Raw genomic sequence first — 19,635 nt, 5'->3', positions numbered from 1 at the left:
GCCAGATTGAGAACACGCGATAGAAATGAGCTCAACTGACAATGGAAGGCGAGGAGACTTACACTCTTGTAAGTTGATTTGCCCACGTTTCAATATGCTTAGGGCCCTATAATTTCCGCGATCACGGAATCACGGACGGAATCGCGGAATCCATTCATAAAAACGGAATTTACTATATAACGCGGAATGTCACAGAATTTGTCAAATTTTTGATGAATGAATTAAAAGCAGGTCAGTACACGTAAATTAAATCGCGATATAGACTAGTGTCTGTGAATATTAAACCGCAAAAAGACTATTTAAACATGAATCCTGCATGCCTGTGTGACTCTGAAATGAATGATGCGGAAGCGCAGTTTCATTTACCTCACACCGCCTCACACACGCTCGCACGGGGGCGTTCATTTGATTGCCAGAAAAATGTAAATACACAACAGAACTTCTGAAGAAAAAAAAATCATAAAAATATATTTTTTAATTAATAAATATTGTTGTTTTTAAGAATTCAATTAATTAGACATGCTTTTTGATTATTAAAATGGAATTAAACCTTTAAAATGGAATCTAGAAAACAGAATTTGGTAAAAATAAAATTTGAGGGGAAAGAATATTTTTTGTTAAACTTTTATTAAATTGTTGGTAAATTGGACAAGATTCATTATTTCAATAAATTAGACATGCTTTTTGATTACTAAAATTTAATTTAACCATTAAAATGGAGTCAAAAAATAAACGACCAGAACAACCAGACACAGGAACAGTTTCTTCCCTGAAGCAATTAATCTCATGAACACTTGACAAACACAGAACACAAAATACTATTACACATTATTTACTTATTTCAAATTTGCACACATAACTGTACATACAAATTGTCTATATTATATATTGTTTTTTGCTTTTTTTGCACTTTGTCTATCTTGTAAATTTTTATATTATTATTTTATTCTCTTTATTATGTGTCTTGTCTTGTCGCTGTCACTCTGTTGCACTGTGGAGCTTCTGTCACTAAAACAAATTCCTAGCATGTGTAAACAACATACCTGGCAATAAAGCTCTTTCTGATTCTGATTCTGATTCTGATAAATAAAACAGAAAAAAAAAAAAACGGAATCCAGAAAAATTAAAACGGAAAAAACGGAATTTGGGAAAAAATAAAACGGATTTTATAGGGTTTTTAGATGGATGTCGAGGTTTTTTTAGGTCGGGTAGAATCAGCGATCTCTGACCCAGTTCGTTTGCTGGCTTCCATGGCTACAGTACGCAACCCGGGGTGTCGAAATACTATTGAGTAAATTGGCAGTGGGCGGGATCACACAGACCAAAACAAAAACAGACATTCTGACAATGAGTGCACATTTCACAACTGGCTGTAGCATTGTTTTTCAGAGAAATGAGCATGTGAACTTAGTATGTTTCCTAAATATCTGCAAACACATTATAGTATTTTGATGCTTTAGTTCAGTCAAAAATTACACACGGCACCTTTAAAATCGACGTGATAAGCAATCTAAAAGTAATCAAAAAGTAGTTTGAATACATTATCTAAAATGTGTAATAATAGATTCTGACTAACTATAATTTTTGTCATGTAATTTGTAATCAGTAATGGACTAGAGTCTGCCCAGCGCTGCAGCTAACACACACAAAAGCTAAAGCTACACTCAGAAGTGTATTTACTGGCCTTCCTCACACGTACACACCCAAACACCGATTCACACACACAGACCAACACACTCGCTGCACAAAGCGGAGCCGCTCGGTAAACATTTCATGCTTTAATAGGGAACACAGTACACTCGTCTACATGTCAACACAGCCGTATACAGTTCAGCAGAGCAATTCATAACCGTACTTTAGTTTCAATGGACTTTCAGCATTACCAATTCCAGTCTGTGGCAGCATTAACTCATAGTATTCTGCTAAATATATTTATTAGGCTCACGTTTCAGAGTGATGTTTCAGTCATGTTGAATGAATTTCCAGTCTAGATCAATGAAACTCTTTTAATGAGAATGAGACAAGTTGTGCCTTTATGTTCAGTGAATTAAGAGCTCCTGCTGTTGATTTTCTCATGGTTTTTATAGCCTCTTTAAGGCTTTTCTTGGCTTTCTCCTTTCATTTCTTACTATTTTTAAGTAAGAACTAAACCGTTATTTCTTACTAAACATTTGATGTATTCTTTTATATATTTTACACAGCTTTGAGGTTTTGAAAGTAACCTACTTGTGTGTTTTTTGTGTGTTTCTGTCAGGTCTAGTCCTAATTCATTTCAGTCATTTCTTTGACAAAATATGTGCAGGATTTGGACACAGTATGTACCGCACACAATTCTGGTTTGTTTATCTGTTTGCTGTCATTTTGCAAGTAATAATTATGGTATATTGTATTTAATATATCTACATTGGATGTAGACATCAACACAATTCCAAGTTACTCTCTAATAATGACTAATAACTAAAAATATATATGAAAAGAACACCATCTTTTGTAACATTGTAAATGTTTTTACTGACGCTTTTGATCACTTTAATGCATGCTTGCCAAATAAAAATATTAATTTCTTTCAAGAAAAAGACAATCCTCACGCATTTGACAGTAATATGCTGTATCTGAAATCGCTCACTAGTTCACTATTTACTATTTACTGAATGAGACAGTTTGCTAAATAGGTATGAGTGAGCAAAAATGTGTAAATTTGGACAGTTCCAAGCACAGCTGTGATACAATATAAACACTGCGACACATTGTGTACAAGTTTACTTAAGTGTTGCGTCCCAAATGAATTCCAGTGTGACAGTTCAGACTGAAGCATTTCCAAATATCAATAATTATTTAAATCGGATCACAAGTTTTGGGATTTCCTGCATTTTTTTGCTGTTCGGACTCCAAACAACAGATTTGAGTAAACGGATTTGATTTAGATATGCCTAAAAATCTGATTAGCTGCCTGTCTGAACAAAGCCGAGCAGTTAAGTTCATTCCACGTGTTTCTAAAAGCTAATGCGTCCTGTCTCTTTAAGACCGTCCTCTACAGCCGCTGCTGGCCTCTGTTTCTCTGTGTGCATGTGGAACAAAGCAGAAACACCCCAGCAATGCTTTAGCGACATTTGAATTGCGTATGAGGCACTAATAGACTCTGGGGAGACTGTCGAATCCGTTGACTTCCAAACAGCTCATTTAGGTCCAAAGTCTTTTCCTCTGTGCGCTGACGAAGACTTTTATGCCCTTTACACGATGCCGGGAGTGAAGACACACCCGTACACACACCGGGCCATCCTCGCCTCGCGATATGCCATTATCAAGTCGTGCAGGCTGTGATTTAATGAAGTAAATATGTGCGCTACAGGTCTCAGAGTGAAGCGTTTCAGACTGCATCAGTGTAAATGAACACTCAGGCTGCATCCGAAAGCTTAAGCTGGTTTGCTGCAATGACTTTGCAGACAGCATTTGTGCATGAAGTTAGCTCATTTCGGACCGACTTCTGAGGCAGCGTAACGGTTTAATGATCTACAGCAAAATAGCGCAAGCTTTAGTGATAACTAATCGAATATTTAATTACTACAATAGTAATTTCTCACTAGAAATGACATCAAAAGTGGAAAACAATGGTCAAAAGCGTGCATTTACACACAAACTGACCACCAACTGCAACTTTCAGATGCCATTTTTGGAAATGGAAAGCATAGGATTGTGGGATATCAAAGGCAGTGAAGGATACAACTATGCTGCCTTCAAAAATCGATCAGATGAAGGTATCTCAGCAGTCAGGAAGTGAAGCTTACTTTGGATTCGGATGTGCCTTAATGCTTTCCTACCCTGGAATGCGTCCTACAAAGGGAGCATTTTTAAGTTTTCTGATGCAGCCACAGTGCCACACTTACTTACTTATCGCTTCATTTTATTTAATGGCAACCCATCAAAATAAAAGCTTGATGGTTTACCATTTGAAAATAAAGAAATTAAATATTAGTAAATATTAGTATTGCAATTTTACAGTAAAATAAAAATATTTGTATTAGTTTTTACAGTACTATAATACTATTACAATGTATTTCTTATATAATAATCACAATGAAATCATTTTCCAGCAACCCATCAAAATAAAAGCTTGATGGTTTACCATTTGAATATAAAGAATTTTAGACGTAAATATTAGTATTGTAATTTTACAGTAAAAAAAAAAACTGTATTATTCTTTTTTTACAGTACAATTGCATTATTACAATTTCTTATTTGTTTAATATTTTTTATATATTAATAATCACAATAAAATTATTTATTTATTTTTATTATTATCATTATTTATTTTATAGTCATATTGAATTGGTCAACAACAGCGGGAATGTGGTGTTTTTGTCAAATCGTTCAGCCCTGCAAGGATTTTGCACTCAAAAAGGTCCTCAGAGTAAAAGTAATATTTTAGCTTTTTTATTATTATTATTTTTATTTTTATTTTTATTTTTTATGCAGATGAACTTCCCCCAACAAATCATCACACTCACTCTAGAATGATTAATTCTTTCCAAATATAGATATTCAAGTCATCTGGCAAAAATTCCTTTATCTTTTCATATCACAATATATATCCTTAGAAAAATGTAATATTGCTACTGTATGTCAGTATTTTCCAATATCCTGCAGCCCTAGTTCACACTCTTTCGTTCATGTATGAATGATTGCCACATTTTTGAGGAAATCAAATCTGTTGGGGTGTTTTGAATGGCCTTGCCTCCCTTACAATTGCTTTCGCAATGGTTTTAACAAAGCTACCGGTTGCCTACCATGTTAAGCAAGATACAAACACGGTGTGAGGGGGGCTGACCTTTCCCAGTAGTTGCTAATCCAGAGTGTATTAAAAGCAGCTTTTGTCTGTTGTGAAAGGCATGGGCAGTGTCTCCTCCACCCCCTCATCTCCTCTCTGTTTGCTTCTCTTTTATGTTCTCCTCTCCTTCTTTGGGTTCCGCTCACCCCACTCACTCCTCTTTGCGTCTTCGCCCTCCTCTCCTTTCCCTACGGCCGTCTAATCCTCTGAATTCTGCCCCTAAGAACACGGTAGATGAGGGTGTTTCTTGAATGCGAGGTGTACCAGCTGCCAGAGCTTCAGCCTCACCCCTCGTACCCTCACACACAATAAGAGGACTAATCCTCCAGTAACACACTCGTGCGCTCGCGGACATGCACATAGACAGCAGGCCTCACACACTCAAGTGGCTCTTTCAACGAGGTGATTCCAGTGCCTGGAGACGGTCCATTTTGACAAGGTTTTGGGCAGCCCTGACGGTCTCAAACAAGGAGCCAGTTAGAGGCAGAGGCGGGTGAAATGTCCTCACGAGAGAGCGCTCAAAATACAAAACTAATTTGTCCACACTTCTGGTAACTTTTGTTTCACAGCCACTGCATTTTCCTCTGTTCATCTGAAATAATCATTTTGTTTATATATAGTGTACATTTTTTTCATTTATATATAAAAATATAAATATATTTATTCATGTGACAAAAGTCATCATGAATCATAATGGACATTTTTTATGGAATATTGATTATTTATTTTTTTAATTCATGTTCCCTTGTACTCTTTAATCAAAATAAAGTTAACAAATTAATATATTGGTACCATATCTTTTATCGAACAATATTAAAGATTTTTCCATTTATCAGCGTCAACCAATATTATTTAATTATTGTTTATAATTATTTTAGAGTTGTCATGCTTATCTTCTTATTTACTGTTAAGTTACCTTTGCTGACATCTAACAGTCACTCAAAATTAATTTTTAAAAACATTAATAATTTAATAACACTGTTAAATGTAAGCTTTAGCAAATCTCAAAATAAATAGTCATTTTTCATACTGAACTTTATAATGTTGTATTTCTGACGTTCTCCACACACTTGCACTAATTCCAACAACAGTACAAAAACTCACTTTGATGAGTTCAGTATATGGCAGCTGTTGCGCCCGGTGTAGAAACAACAGTAATTCACTTGTAGGATCCTAAAATGACTGCTTTAATATTTTAATGCTTTATTTTTAATTTATTTAGACATAATAATATAGAACTTTTTAATTGGCCTTTGATTATCATCCATAACATGAACATAATTATTGGGTTATCATATCAGTGTCACTAGGGCTGTCACGATTATCATGGCCAAAAGAATTCATGATAACGATATTTCACGATATCTATAGAAATCTTGAAAAAAAAAAAATGCTAGCAGTCAAATAGAAATTAAAAAGAAATGATATTATTTTATAGTATTCTATACATTGATAAAGGCTATGTTGATTGGCATTGCATTATAAATATACATTATCCTTATGAAAATACCCAAGATGGCTTCAAGAAAATAGATAAACGATATACTGTCGCAATGGTGTGTTAATTCTCTTTATGTTTAATCAGTAAAAATGTCTCCATTTTATTCAGCTACAGTGATTGCTGGATGTCTTTGTCCATATTAGGGATTTCCTGGAACTTATTACTCATGAGTCTCACTTGTGGATTTTCTGCGCGACAGTGCCCTCCGGCGTCAAGTATGAATGAAACATAAATTGCATGTGTGAGTTTGTCGTTTCCAACAACATGCTTTTACATGTAGCTGTAGCAGCTGCGCGTTGTGTCTGCTTGTGTTTAATGACAGTAGCTAACCAGTGATAAGGTGCAATACCGCCACCTACTGTATGCTGGGATGTCAACCAGTTACTGCCGCTGGATTATTTGTCACATTATCATACGTGTACTATTGATTTTAAATATTATGGTTATTGCCAATATCAGAATATTGCGACACCCCTAATTAACACAATAACTATATTTCATTTTTTAAATATCGCGGTTATCGTCAATACTAGTATATCGTGACACTCCTGTGTCACATTGAAGAGAGCCGTCACTATTTTCATTATTAAACACTTGCAGTCTGTATAATTCATAAACACAACTTCATTCTTTATAAATCTCTCCAACAGTGTAGCATTAGCCGTTAGCCACGGAGCACAGGCTCAAATTCATTCAGAATCAAATGTAAACATCCAAATAAATACCATACTCACGCGATTAGACATGCTGCATGATGAACACTTTGTAAAGATCCATTTTGAGGGTTATATTAGCTGTGTGAACTTTGTTTATGCAATGATAGAGTCGAGAGCTCTGGAGGGGGCGGAGAGCGCGAGCAATTAAAGGGGCCGCAGCCTGAATCGGCGCATTTCTAATTATGCCTCAAAATAGGCAGTTAAAAAATTAATTAAAAAAAATGTATGGGGTATTTTGAGCTGAAACTTCACAGACACATTCAGGGGACACCTTAGACTTATATTACATCTTGTAAAAAAACGTTCAATGGCACCTTTAATAATAATTCCATGAGGAAACACACAGGAGAACAGAATAACACAACCACATTATACTAAGAGGACATGGAATTAACAAAGGAAACTAACCCCCGGTTTCACAGACAAGGCTTAAGCTAGTCCCAGACTAAAATGCAAGATGCATTTTATTCTGGGATGCACATCAGTGATGTTTTTTTTTTTTTTTCTAGTGAACGTTTATAAAAGCTACTTTAATGCCTTAATTGAACTGAGGCCTAATCCTGGCTTAGTCTAAGCCATGTCTGTGAAACCGGGCTTAAGGGTTTAAATACACAGACAGAACTGAGAACAGGTATTTGTTCCCTAGTTCTGGTTAATTAGTAGCCACTTTGTATTAATTAGTTCCCTCATTTTATTATTGTGGTCATAATACCTTGTTATTTCCCGCATGACATATGTGGGTTAGTGTTATTGTTATGAATATAACCTTTCCGTAATATACTAAATAATACATTACTTTCCGCAGATCTGTTTGAGTCTGATGAGGCTGCTGCATTATTTGGCCCACTCCCCGCTCGGGTCCGTCACCCTGCTGGACTTCAGGCCACGGCAGTTCGTGCTGGTCGGGGGAGTGTTGAAAGTGACCGACCTGGACGACGCCAGTGTTGAGGAGACGCCTTGCTCCCCGTCGTCTCCCTCAGACTGTCTCATGGAGTTCCCTGCCCGCAACTTCACCCTTCCCTGCCACAAGGGCCGCTGTCAGGGTATCAACGAAAAGAGAAACCTCTACAATGCTTACAGGTGCGTGTTCATGGCCTGAGATCTGAGACAACTTCTGCTTTATTTGTGTATTTTAGGGTGGTCAAGGCAAAGTGAAATGTTGACATGGTTTTTCCATATTTTCTAGATTTTTCTTCACCTACTTGTTACCTCACAGCGCCCCCTCAGCACTGAGACCCCTTCTGGACAAAATCGTCAACTCTACAGGTGAGTTTGATTTCACTACCCAAGTTCTGCTCTCATCCCTGCTGCTGAAAAAAGCAGGTCATATCAGCTTAGGGTGGTCAAGCTGGTTTTGGTAACTGGTGTAAGGTGGTCTATCAGCCCCAAACTAGATCCAGCAGATGATAGTTTAGCTGATCAACCATCTAGACCAGGGGTGGCAAACATCAGTCCTGGAGAGTTTTGCTTCAACCCTAATCAAACACACTTGAACAAGCTAATCAAGGTCTGAAGGGTTACTAGAAAGCTACAGGCAGGTTCGTTTTTATCAAGGTTGAGCTGAACTCTGCAGGACTGTGGCTCTCCAGGACCATGCAAACGACAGTACCACCTGAAGCTGGTATTAGCTGGATTTTCCAACAAGAATATAACAGTGCTAAAACCCCGACCCCTAAAGTAGGTCTATGAACATTTACATAATTATTAAATACAGTTTGAAGCAGAAATATTTAAAAATTGAGTGTACTTGATGGTGTATATTCTAATAAATTGAATAATTGTTGACTACTTTTTCTAGAGGAGAATAAGTTTGTTCAAACATTCCTTCTCTTCACATCCCAACATTTCTCTTTCTGTCCCTCCCAGCATGCCTTTTGTCTCTGGCCTTAATTCCTTTCCTTATGCGCCCTATCATCATGTTCATCAGTATAATGGCATGTCAGATAGCGTTTGAAATCTGTTTTTCTGGGACACAACAGTCCGTGAAGCCGCGGGTAGCGTGGGTGGCCCAGCCTCGATCCTATCTTTCTCTCCCAGTGTCACGAAACACCCACTTCAGCATCACTCTGTAGGCATGTTTTCTTAATGACAGAACGTAAAGCGCTAATAGTTGAGTTGTTAATGCTGTATGAATGTGTTTCAGGAGAGCTGATATGGGGCACCGACGAGACTCTGGTTCATCTCGAAAAAGTGCTGGATATCTACAGGAACGGACATTACCTCAAGAATAACACGGAGAGACACAAAACAGGTGAGTGACCCAGACCCAGACAGATACCAAAACACCTTGACCTTTGTCATTACTGAACATATTCAAATGACCAAAGCTTAGATGCTAATTCGCAAAGACAGCTCTTACTCCAGCTCTGTTCCAAAACCTAGCTAGACAGCATTTTAAGGCATCATGGGCACACTTCTAAGGGCTCGTCCACACAGAACACTTTTTTTTGTTCACAGAACACAGAACGCGTGACGCGGGCAGTGAAATGGGAAAAAGTTCTCGAGATGCATTTTTTAAAAGTTTTAAAAGTTAAAAACTGATCATAGACGTCCGTCTAGCGCGTTTACATAGAAAAACAATGGAAAAGTAGTGCATTGGAATGGAAAAACGCATTCTGTGTGAACGGCCCCTAATACTGTTCAAAATGGAAGGCAGGAAAATTATGCTGCCTTGTAAGATACCTAACTTAGCATTCACAGAGTTATGCATTCAGATTTTTTTTGTCATTTTAAGCAAAAACTTAATATCTTAAGTCATTTGGCTTCTAAAGTAAAAGGATCTTGATTTAAGAATGTTTAGTCCTGGAAAACAGGACAAAATACTAAGTAACACAAAACTCAAAGAGCTGTGTTCAAAGAAAAGCCTGGGTTTCCCACCGGTAATTGTGGTGGTGTTCATGTGCTCATCTCGTAAATACGATCATTCTGAAATGACTAGAAGGCAGCACAATCCTGGCAGTGAATGAGTTTCCTCAAATCTCCCCAGAATTAACCAGTTGTTCAGTCAGTGTAGAGAGAGAGAGAGAGGGAGAATTTGCGTGTGCATGTAAGGACAAATGAGAGGAGATTTAGAAGATTAGAGTTTATATAACTGGTGAACAGAGGGGCTGCTTACTGGCCTGATGGACAAAACATCCATTTCTGCACTGAGAAACAACTCATCTTCTTCCTACTCGCTCCACCCATTTTTACCATTTTGTCCCTATTCTCTTTTTCTTCTTTCTTTGCTATCCCTCCTGCTCTTCTCCATGCTCCATTGGCAGTCTAAAGCAGACACTTGTTGACTGATGAAAGCATTAAGCAAGAGAGAGCCATCTTCTCCAGAGACATTTAACTCTTTCTACTCTCATTGCACCATTAGTTGCACCAACCGTTTGTGCTGCTTCAAGCCTATAATTTCAGCATTTAACTATAACTAACTAGAAAAATCATGCTTCATGCCAGTTTTAAAAAATAATATTTTATTCCATCACTTATTTGCAGACTAGGTCTTTTTTTATTATTATTATTATTCTTTTTTTGTGAACAACTGTTTTTTTATTGAAATAATCATTTAAATAAAAAAGATACAACATATCAGAATGAAAAGTCCCACCAACCCACCCACCCACCCACCAGGTAGACTATTATACTAGTTATACTGTGCTAAGAAATTATAAAACATTGCAGTGGCAAAAGTATAGAGCGAACTATCTAATAAAAAAAAAATAATAAAAAAATAAAATAAAAAAATATATATAATAATAATACTACAAAAAAATAAATAAATAAATAAATAAATAAAATACATGGATATAAAATACAGAAAGAATTTACATCAAAAAGAAGAAAGAAAGGATTTAACAACATCAAAAGTAGCACTCCAAGACTTTAAAGTCTTTGATTTTGCTCCATGTATGCGAGCTGTTGATAGCTCCAAAGAAATGATATCCAGCAAAGATAGGGCCCATACACGCCTGCTCATCGTATGTGGAGGAATCCAACGACTGACTAACATTTTCTTAGCCGCAGTGAAAGCAGCTAAAAGTAAGTTTCTCTGTTGAGAAGACAAAGGTAGTTCTGAGAAGTTACATAGGAAGAAAAGTTCTGGAGACAAAACCATATCTTTATCTAACAGGTATGATATGTCATGAGCAAGCTGAGACCAGAAAGAAACGAGTGCAGAACATTCCCAGAAAAAATGTAAATATGTACCTAGTGCTCTCTGTGGACACAGATTACAGTTCGGAGAAGGTGAAAGATGCATATGGAAACGTTTTAAAGGAGACAGGTAGAGTCTGTGCAGTAGTTTCCAATGGATCATCTGATGATTTGGGTTTTTTGAGGATAATGCAATCGATTCCCAGATTTGATCAGTAAATAAAGTATGTGTGTCACCACTGATATCCTTAGACCAAACAGTTGATATGGAAAGTGGCTTGTATGAATTTTTGAGAAGAAAAGAGTAAATAACTGAGGCAGAAATAACAGAGTTATCAGTTGGAAGAATCACCTTTCGTAAGGGATGTACAGGCAATTGTGCATCCGGGGGAACTCCATATGCGCGAAGCGCAGATCTAATGCGAAGATACATGAAAAAGGAGGTTCCTGGTATATCAAAAAGAGCCTTGATATCTTGAAATGATTTCAGGCCTTTGTCATCAAAGATGTCACCAAAGCAGTTTACATTGCATTTAACCCACTGTGGACAATGAAATGGAATCTTTCCTGATAAAAAATTATTATTATGGAACAGAGGTGAGTGGCGATGCCATGTCAAATTTGGTTCTATCTTTCTGGTCACCGTTCTCCAAGTAGAGAGAAAATGTGTTAGGATAGGGCCAAAACGAAGTTTACATTGTCTAACTGAGATGCCAGCAAAAACCAAATGCATTATATTGTAAGGAGAAACGATAGATTCTTCCATAGCCCACCATGAAGTTGACATATTTGGTTTAAACCAGGCTGACAGTGCACGAAGAGTAAAGGAGTCAGCATATAACTTAAAATTTGGGAAGGACCAACCCCCATCTGCTCTGCTGCGCTGTAAAGTAGATAACTTGATTCGGGGACGTTTACCATTCCAAATATAATGAGAAATTACTGAATTAAGTTTTTTCCAAAAGCCAGCAGGTGGGGGTAAGGGAATCATAGAGGAATAAAAATTAACACGAGGGAGGATGTTCATTTTAATAACAGATATTCTTGCATGGAAAGAAGTAGGAAGGTGCGTCCAATTTTCAAGATCTGAGGTGACTCTGGCCAAGTTATTATTTAAATTTTTTGAGACGATATCCTGCAAAGAAGGATAGATATCTATCCCTAAATATCTGAATGAGTGCACCACTGGAATACAACTAGAAAACATCACAGATCCAATAGAGAAATTAAGAGGGAGTAGATATGACTTTGTCCAATTAATTTTATACCCAGACAGAATATTAAACTGATTAAATAAATTTAAAATATGGGGGATTGATTGAACTGGATTGTCTAAAAAAAGCAAAATGTCATCTGCAAATAAAGATATGTGGTGCGAGGTGTTCTTAACCGATATAGGGAGAATAAGTTCAGACTGACGTACAGCTTGAGCAAGGGGTTCTAAAGATAAAGCAAACAGTAAGGGTGAAAGAGGACAACCCTGACGAGTGCCTCTTCCAATCGGAAAAGATTGTGAACATACCTGGCCAGTAAGAATAGAAGCCGAGGGGTTAGCATACAAGATTTTAATCATATTTATAAAGTTAGAACTAAAACCTAGGTGCTCTAGGACTGCCCACAGATAGTTCCACTCCAAATGGTCGAATGCTTTCATTGCGTCTAAAGATAGTATTGCGGAGGGAGATGTCAATTGTTCTGCTGTATGAATTATGTGAAGCAGTCTTCGCAGGTTATCTGAGGCAGAGCGAGATTTAATAAACCCTGTTTGATCATGATGCACAAGTTTGGTCATAAAGCCTTCTAGACGGCGGGCTAAAACTTTTGCATAAATTTTAACATCTGTACCAATTAGAGAAAGTGGGCGATAACTAGAACAAGATGTAGAGTCTTTATCTTTTTTTAAGAGAAGAGATATAATAGCCATGTTCATGTTTTGTGGAAAGGATCCTTGATCAATTGAATATTGCATCATATCTAACATAAGTGGACCCAACTCGGCCCAGAAGGTCAAATAAAACTCAGCTGGTATGCCATCTAGGCCTGGGGATTTCCCTTTTTTCATACCTCTGACAGATGATTCTAGTTCAACAAGTGATAAAGATCTATCTAAAAACTCAGTGTCTGATTCAGATAGATGTGGAAGATTAAGAGCAGTTAGAAAGGAAGTATAAGAGGTAGATTCACATTTAGAGTTGGAGCTGTATAGTTCAGAATAGAAGGAGCGGAAAGTGTCGTTTATACACTTCTGATCAGTCAGAACCTCACCGGTTTGAGATTTCACTGCTGTAATATTCGCAAATTTTTCGCTATTACGTAGCTTTAAAGCCAATAAATGGCTTGGTCTGCTACCATGAAAATAATAGTTTTGTCTAGATCTTTGTATAAGAAATTCAGCTCTGTATCTATATAATAAATTAAGTTCTTTCCTAACCGTTTCAATTTTAGCTGCAATACTATCCGAAAAAGAATGTTGGTTTGTCTGTTCAAGTGACCGAAGTTTGGATTCCAGATCTGAGATTTTCTTACGACGAACTTTCTGGTGAAAAGAAGCATATGAAATCGAAAAATTCCTTATAAAGCCCTTTGTCGCCTCCCATAGTGTTCGAGGGTCATCTACCGAGCCTTTATTGATGTCAATAAATTCACACAAATTAGCTCTGAATTGGTCACAAAAAACCTCATCTTTTAATAAATTAGTATTAAAGCGCCACCTAGGGGCTCGCGGAGGTCGCTGGGTAATTGAAATTTTCAAAAAATTACTACTGTGATCCGAAAGAGATAAGGGAGAAATGTCTACATCACGTATCAATGAGGTCAATGTAGAGGAGGCAAAAATGTAGTCGATCCGCGAGTATGATTTGTGCCTGGCTGAGAAAAATGTATATAATTTTTGGGATGGGTTGAATAAACGCCATGTATCTACTAATGAAAAAGAGATTATACACTCTTTGAGCTGGTCAGTAGAAACAGTCTGGGAATAAGAAAATTTGCCACCAGATCTATCGAGGTCATGGGACATTACAGCATTCATATATGTTCCCATTACTATCTCAAAGTCTGTTAGATCAGTGAGATAGGTAGATAATTCAGAGAAAAACGCTGGGTCTGGACTACATGGTGCATAAACGGAGAGAAAAGCTACCTTCCTATTATCAATTAAAGTTTTTATACAAGTTATTCTGCCATCCTCATCACCCTTTTTATCTAGAATAGAGATATTTAACTTTCTTTTAACAATTATTAATACTCCTTTAGTTTTATTGTCAGTAGCGGCAAAAGAGACCACCTCATAAAATTTATTGTTGCATCTATGAACATCATTTTTCCTCAAATGAGATTCCTGGATTAAAGCAATGTCAACCTTTCTTTGTCGCAATAACTCTAAAAAACCAGTACGTTTATGGGGGCCATTTAAACCATTTATATTACAACTTAGTATATTCAGTTCAGTCATAAGTATCAAACAAAAAGATGATTTGGACAAATGAGTCAAAAAAATACCACTGCAAATGAATTATCCTAAGTCTACCTTTAACCAATCCCTCACCCACCAAACAGCCCTGTAACATAAAACAAGCCCACCCAATAGAACTACCGCAGACCGGGGTAAAAACAAACCCCAGGCTGCCACCCTCCCCTGTCAATATCAGTGACAGCAACATGACAACCTGTACAACATTAATACACCGCAATTAGCCTTGCTATAAAGTAACTTGAGTAAATTAACTTCAGTTCACGTCAGTAATGAAGTGGGGTTTAAAAAAAAAAAAAAAAAAAAAAAAAAAAATCTCTATAGAGGAAGCAGGTAGGAACAAAACTGTAATTCAGTGATACCTTGTCTCCTAGCTTACACACACACACAAAAAAAAGGAAGTAGGTGACCATCACGTGTAGCTTAAGGTTGTCAGGAGTCATTCATTAACAACAATTTCTTCTTCTGTATCCATCCTTGAAGAATGAGGTCGGGGAATTGAGCTTAGGAATTGACGTGCTTCCTCCGGGGAGTAACGTTACAGTAGTTTCGTCTCGCCGTTTTTCAAAACAATCTTCAGCGTGGCTGGATACAGAAGAAAGTTCTGCAGACCTGCCTCTTTCAATTCCTTCTTTATTATGGTGAAGGAGCTCCGCTTCTTTGCCGTCGCGGGAGAGAAGTCGGGGAAAAAGCTCAGCATTGCGCCGTCGTTTGTTTTTATGGGCCCGTGGCGTCTGGCTTCGTTTAGAATCAGATTCCTGTCGTTGTAGCGCAGCAGTTTGAAAAGAAATACTCGCGGCTTGGGGTGATCAGTTGATGTTCTGGAGTAAACTCGATGCGCACGTTCGATTTCGATTTCTTTGCCCGCTAGTGATGGAATCCAGGTCGGTAGGGACCGTTTCAGAAAGCCAACTGGATCATCTTTTTCGGCCCCTTCAGGTAACCCTAGCAGCCGGAGATTACTGCGTCTGCTGCGATCCTGCAGATCTGTCACTTGTTGCTCGAGGACATCCAGACGCCTGGTGTGTACGTTGACCACTTTTTTCTGCTCTCTCTGTTCCCCGGTTAAAAAGTCCACTTTGGAGCACAAATTTTGTAATGTGGTCATGTGAGTAGTGAATTCGGTGCGCATTGCCGCTAATTCAGTTTTCAATATGTCCTCAAAACGTTTTATAGTGATCGCCATGTTGTCTTCCATATTCGCTCGGCCTACCGCGGCTGCTGATTTAGTTTTCTTCTTTATAGGAGAGGATGAGGGTGAAGAATACGCCAGTTTTCGACTGTGTGACATTTACAAAACAACAGAAAACAAAAAGACTACCCCAGGTGTCAAAAAAGAAAGTTAAAAGGCAGAAAACAAAGGGCTATGCGCGGAGCTTGATTAATGTGCGTCTAGGCCCATGAAAGCGTCACGTGATCTCCCTCTTTTATTATTATTCTTGATGAAAACCATTCTGTGCAATTTTGTGAGAATGGTGAACATTCAATATCAGATTTGATAGTTTTGCACTGGAAAAAAACAACAGTTTCAAATATTTAAGTCATATCACAATAACAACTGGGCTGATATTTGGTCATTTTTAGATTATTAGTCGATTGGCTATACAGAAGTGATCAGTTTTGAGTTAATGTGTAAAATACACTATAGTTCAAAGGTTTGTGGTCAGCAAGATTTTTTTTAAAAGAAATTAATACTTTTTTATCAGCAAGGACACTTTAAATTGATCGAAAGTGACAGTAAAGACATTCATAATGCCACAAAAGATTTCTTTTTAAAATAAATGTTTTTCTTCCTATTCATCAAAAGAATCCTGAAAAAAATGCATCAGTTTCCACAAAAATAAGAAGCGGCACAACTGTCTTCAACATTGATAATAATAATAATAAATGTTTTGAGCTGCAGATCATCATATTAGAATGATTTCTGAAGCATCATGTGACACTGAAGACTGGAGTAATGATGCTGAAAATTCAGGAATAAATTACATTATAAAACATATTAAAACTAATAAACTCATAATATTACTGTTTTTACTGTATTTTTGACCAATAAATGCAGCCTTGGTGAGCAGAAGAGAATATTAAAATCTTGTTTACTTCAAACTTTTTAACGGTAGTGTAAGTGTTCATTTAAATTCAGCAATTTGTAAACATCTTATTTGTCATGATTAAGTATTTCATATATATTTCTGCAATATATCAGCCATTCTACTCTCTGGATAATGGGGAATAAACACGATCGGCTAATATTTAAAAAGTTCATGTCATATTCTTGTGAACAGGCCTTCGTAATCTCCATTCTAGTCCAGCGTGCGGTATTTTGACTGGACACTTCTCTGCTCTGCCTGGCGTTTGAGATATTCTTGTAAAACAGGGTCCCCTGGCAGCACTGTGGGTTTGCATGGATACAGACAGGGCTTCCCTACGGAATTCACTCCTGCCCAACACGCATTAAAAGCCCAGCATGCCTCTGGCTGACTGCATCACCTTCTCTCTCATTTCTCCTGCGTCTTACAGGAACATTCAAAGAAAGCGGGAGCTCCATAAAGCGTTAATTAGGGCAATAAAGAGTCTAATAGTTGCTCTTATTTACTGGCTTCTTGCTCCACTTAGTTGCCGCGTGCGTACGGCCCTCCCTCTCCTCGATCCCACTGCACTCACTTATCAGAAAGATCTCATCGGAGGCAGCTTGCCCAGTGACCTTCATTCAAAGCCTTACTTTCGAGGAGAAACAGTGAATCACGTCAGTAAGGCCCATCCAGCCATATCCCTGAAGAGCGAGAGAGGGAAAATGAGACTCAGAGATTCCGACATTTATGGTAGCGCACAGTTAGCTCGGGTCTTTTAAAGGCTCTTCTCCTTTTATCAGGCCCATTGTCACAGTGCTGTGAATGAGGCCTTGAGTTTACATTACAACCTTCTTAAAGAGCATAAAAAAAACGAGTAAAACTCTCCAAACTCTCCGAGACACTATCCAGAACCATTTACAAACCTCACAGCGGTGCAGCGGTGCCATATTGACAGCTCTATACCGATATATCCTGTCCACAAAATGGATTACTATAGGATCGTTTTTCAAATACATGACCACATTGTCAGCATTTTGCCAAAGGCATGCGGTCCATGACAATGTATCCATCGCCATTCTGCTTCCAAACTGCACAATGTCAAAGAGCCACGGTTGGATTGTGAAAACTCAGACTAGCTGTATTTCAGCGCGGTGGGCCAGTGGTTGGCGTGTAATCAAAGCTGTCCTTCAACAGTCTTTATCGATCATATTAACGGTGCATTAACATGAAGAAGAGGAACGTCACAAAGTACTGTCGTCAACTCGGTTTGATGATCTTAGATGAGTAAGCGATGCAGGTTTGCCTGCCGGGTCTTGTCACGGGCGCGCTAGCAAAGAGCTGTGTTCAGATACTTTTTGAAGAGAAGTAAATTCCATTAAAAATACAGACCACTTCCCCAGCTAACAAAAATATGTTTTAAGAAGGTTTTGCTAATGTTCCCATTAAGTTATGAAAATGTTATTTCTGAATGTTTAAAACGTTGTTATTAAAGTAAACATTCCATTTTATCATTTTGCAATGATTATGGGAATGTTACATTTGAATGTTCTCTGAACATTCTGAAACAAGTAGCAACATTTAAAAAATGTCAGACCAACGTCCAACAAAAACATTTAAGATTTATCACTGATGTTTTTGTGCTGTTTTAAAGGATTAGTTCACTTTCAAATTCCTGATAATTTACTCACCCCCAAGTCATCCAAGATGTCCATGTCCTTCTCTCTTCGGTCGAAAAGAAATGAAGGTTTTTGATGAAAACGTTCCAGGATTATTCTCCATAGAGTGGACTTCAATGGAGCCCAAACGGTTGAAGGTCAAAATTACAGTTTTAGTGCAGCTTCAAAGCGTTCTACACAATCCCAGACGAGGAATAAGGGTCTTATCTAGAGAAACCATCGCTCATTTTCTAAAAAAAAAAAAAAAAATAGAAATTATATACGTTTTAACCATAACTGCTAAGTGTATTACTGCCCTCCACAGGTCAAAGTTTGAACTAATTGTTATATACTATTGAACTAGCATATTGTATATGACAATTTAGTTCAAACTTTGACCTGTGGAGGGCAGTAATACACTTAGCAGCATCTACACTGCTGGAATTCTAATAGAGAAGAAGAAGAGAGCTAGTTCAAGATGAGCATTTATGGTTAAAATGAATAAAATTTTAATTTTTCTTTTAGAAAATGAGTGATGGTTTCTCTAGATAAGACCCTTATTTCTCGTCTGGGATCATGTAGAGCTCTTTGAAGCTGCAATGAAACTAATATTGGCCTTCAACCGGAGTCCATTGAAGTCCACTATATGGAGAAAAATCCTGGAATGTTTTCCTCAAAAACCTTAATTTCTTTTCGACTGAAGAAAGAAAGACATGGACATCTTGGATTACATGGGGGTGAGTAAATTATCTAAGTTAATCTAGTTAATTATTTTTATTTGAAAGTGAACTAATCCTTTAAGAACATTATTAAACACCAGATAACTTTGAACAAACATTATATTAATGTTATTAGAAGAACTTAGCTGGGTCGGTGTTATTCACAAAATGTTGGTTAGTGGTTAGTGTCTGTTTACCAAAAGTCTGCCTTTTCAGCTAATCAGTTAAAGGCAAATGGGAAATCATGTTATTAAAGGGGTGGTTGATTATGATTTGACTTTTTTTAACTGTAGTTAGTTTGTAATGTTGCTGTTTGAGCATAAACAACATCTGCAAAGTTACGATGCTCAAAGTTCAATGCAAAGAGAGATATTTTCTTTTACAGAAATTGCTGTTTAAGGACTACAACAAATGGTTGGTAGGGACTACAACAAGCTTCTTCCTGGCTTAGTGACATCACTAACCCTAAAATTTACATAAACCCCGCCCTCGAGAACACTCAACAAAGGGGGTGTGGTCATGTTGGGCTGCTTTAGAG

The 19,635-nt window shown here is 37.4% G+C and overlaps 1 protein-coding gene across 1 annotated transcript in view; it reads left to right on the top strand.

Annotated features, from left to right (window-relative positions):
• Window positions 1–19,635, top strand: part of pkdcca (protein kinase domain containing, cytoplasmic a) — a 45,066-nt gene that overhangs the window by 15,007 nt on the left and 10,424 nt on the right. The window contains exons 3-5 of the mRNA XM_048205859.1: window positions 7,848–8,122; window positions 8,229–8,308; window positions 9,186–9,293. Of these exons, the coding sequence (XP_048061816.1) occupies window positions 7,848–8,122; window positions 8,229–8,308; window positions 9,186–9,293 (463 nt within the window). The remainder of the gene's footprint in view (window positions 1–7,847; window positions 8,123–8,228; window positions 8,309–9,185; window positions 9,294–19,635) is intronic.

Source organism: Megalobrama amblycephala, linkage group LG10 (assembly GCF_018812025.1).
Source record: "Megalobrama amblycephala isolate DHTTF-2021 linkage group LG10, ASM1881202v1, whole genome shotgun sequence".
Lineage (NCBI taxonomy): Eukaryota > Metazoa > Chordata > Actinopteri > Cypriniformes > Xenocyprididae > Megalobrama > Megalobrama amblycephala.
This window is presented reverse-complemented; position numbering and strand designations above follow the sequence as displayed.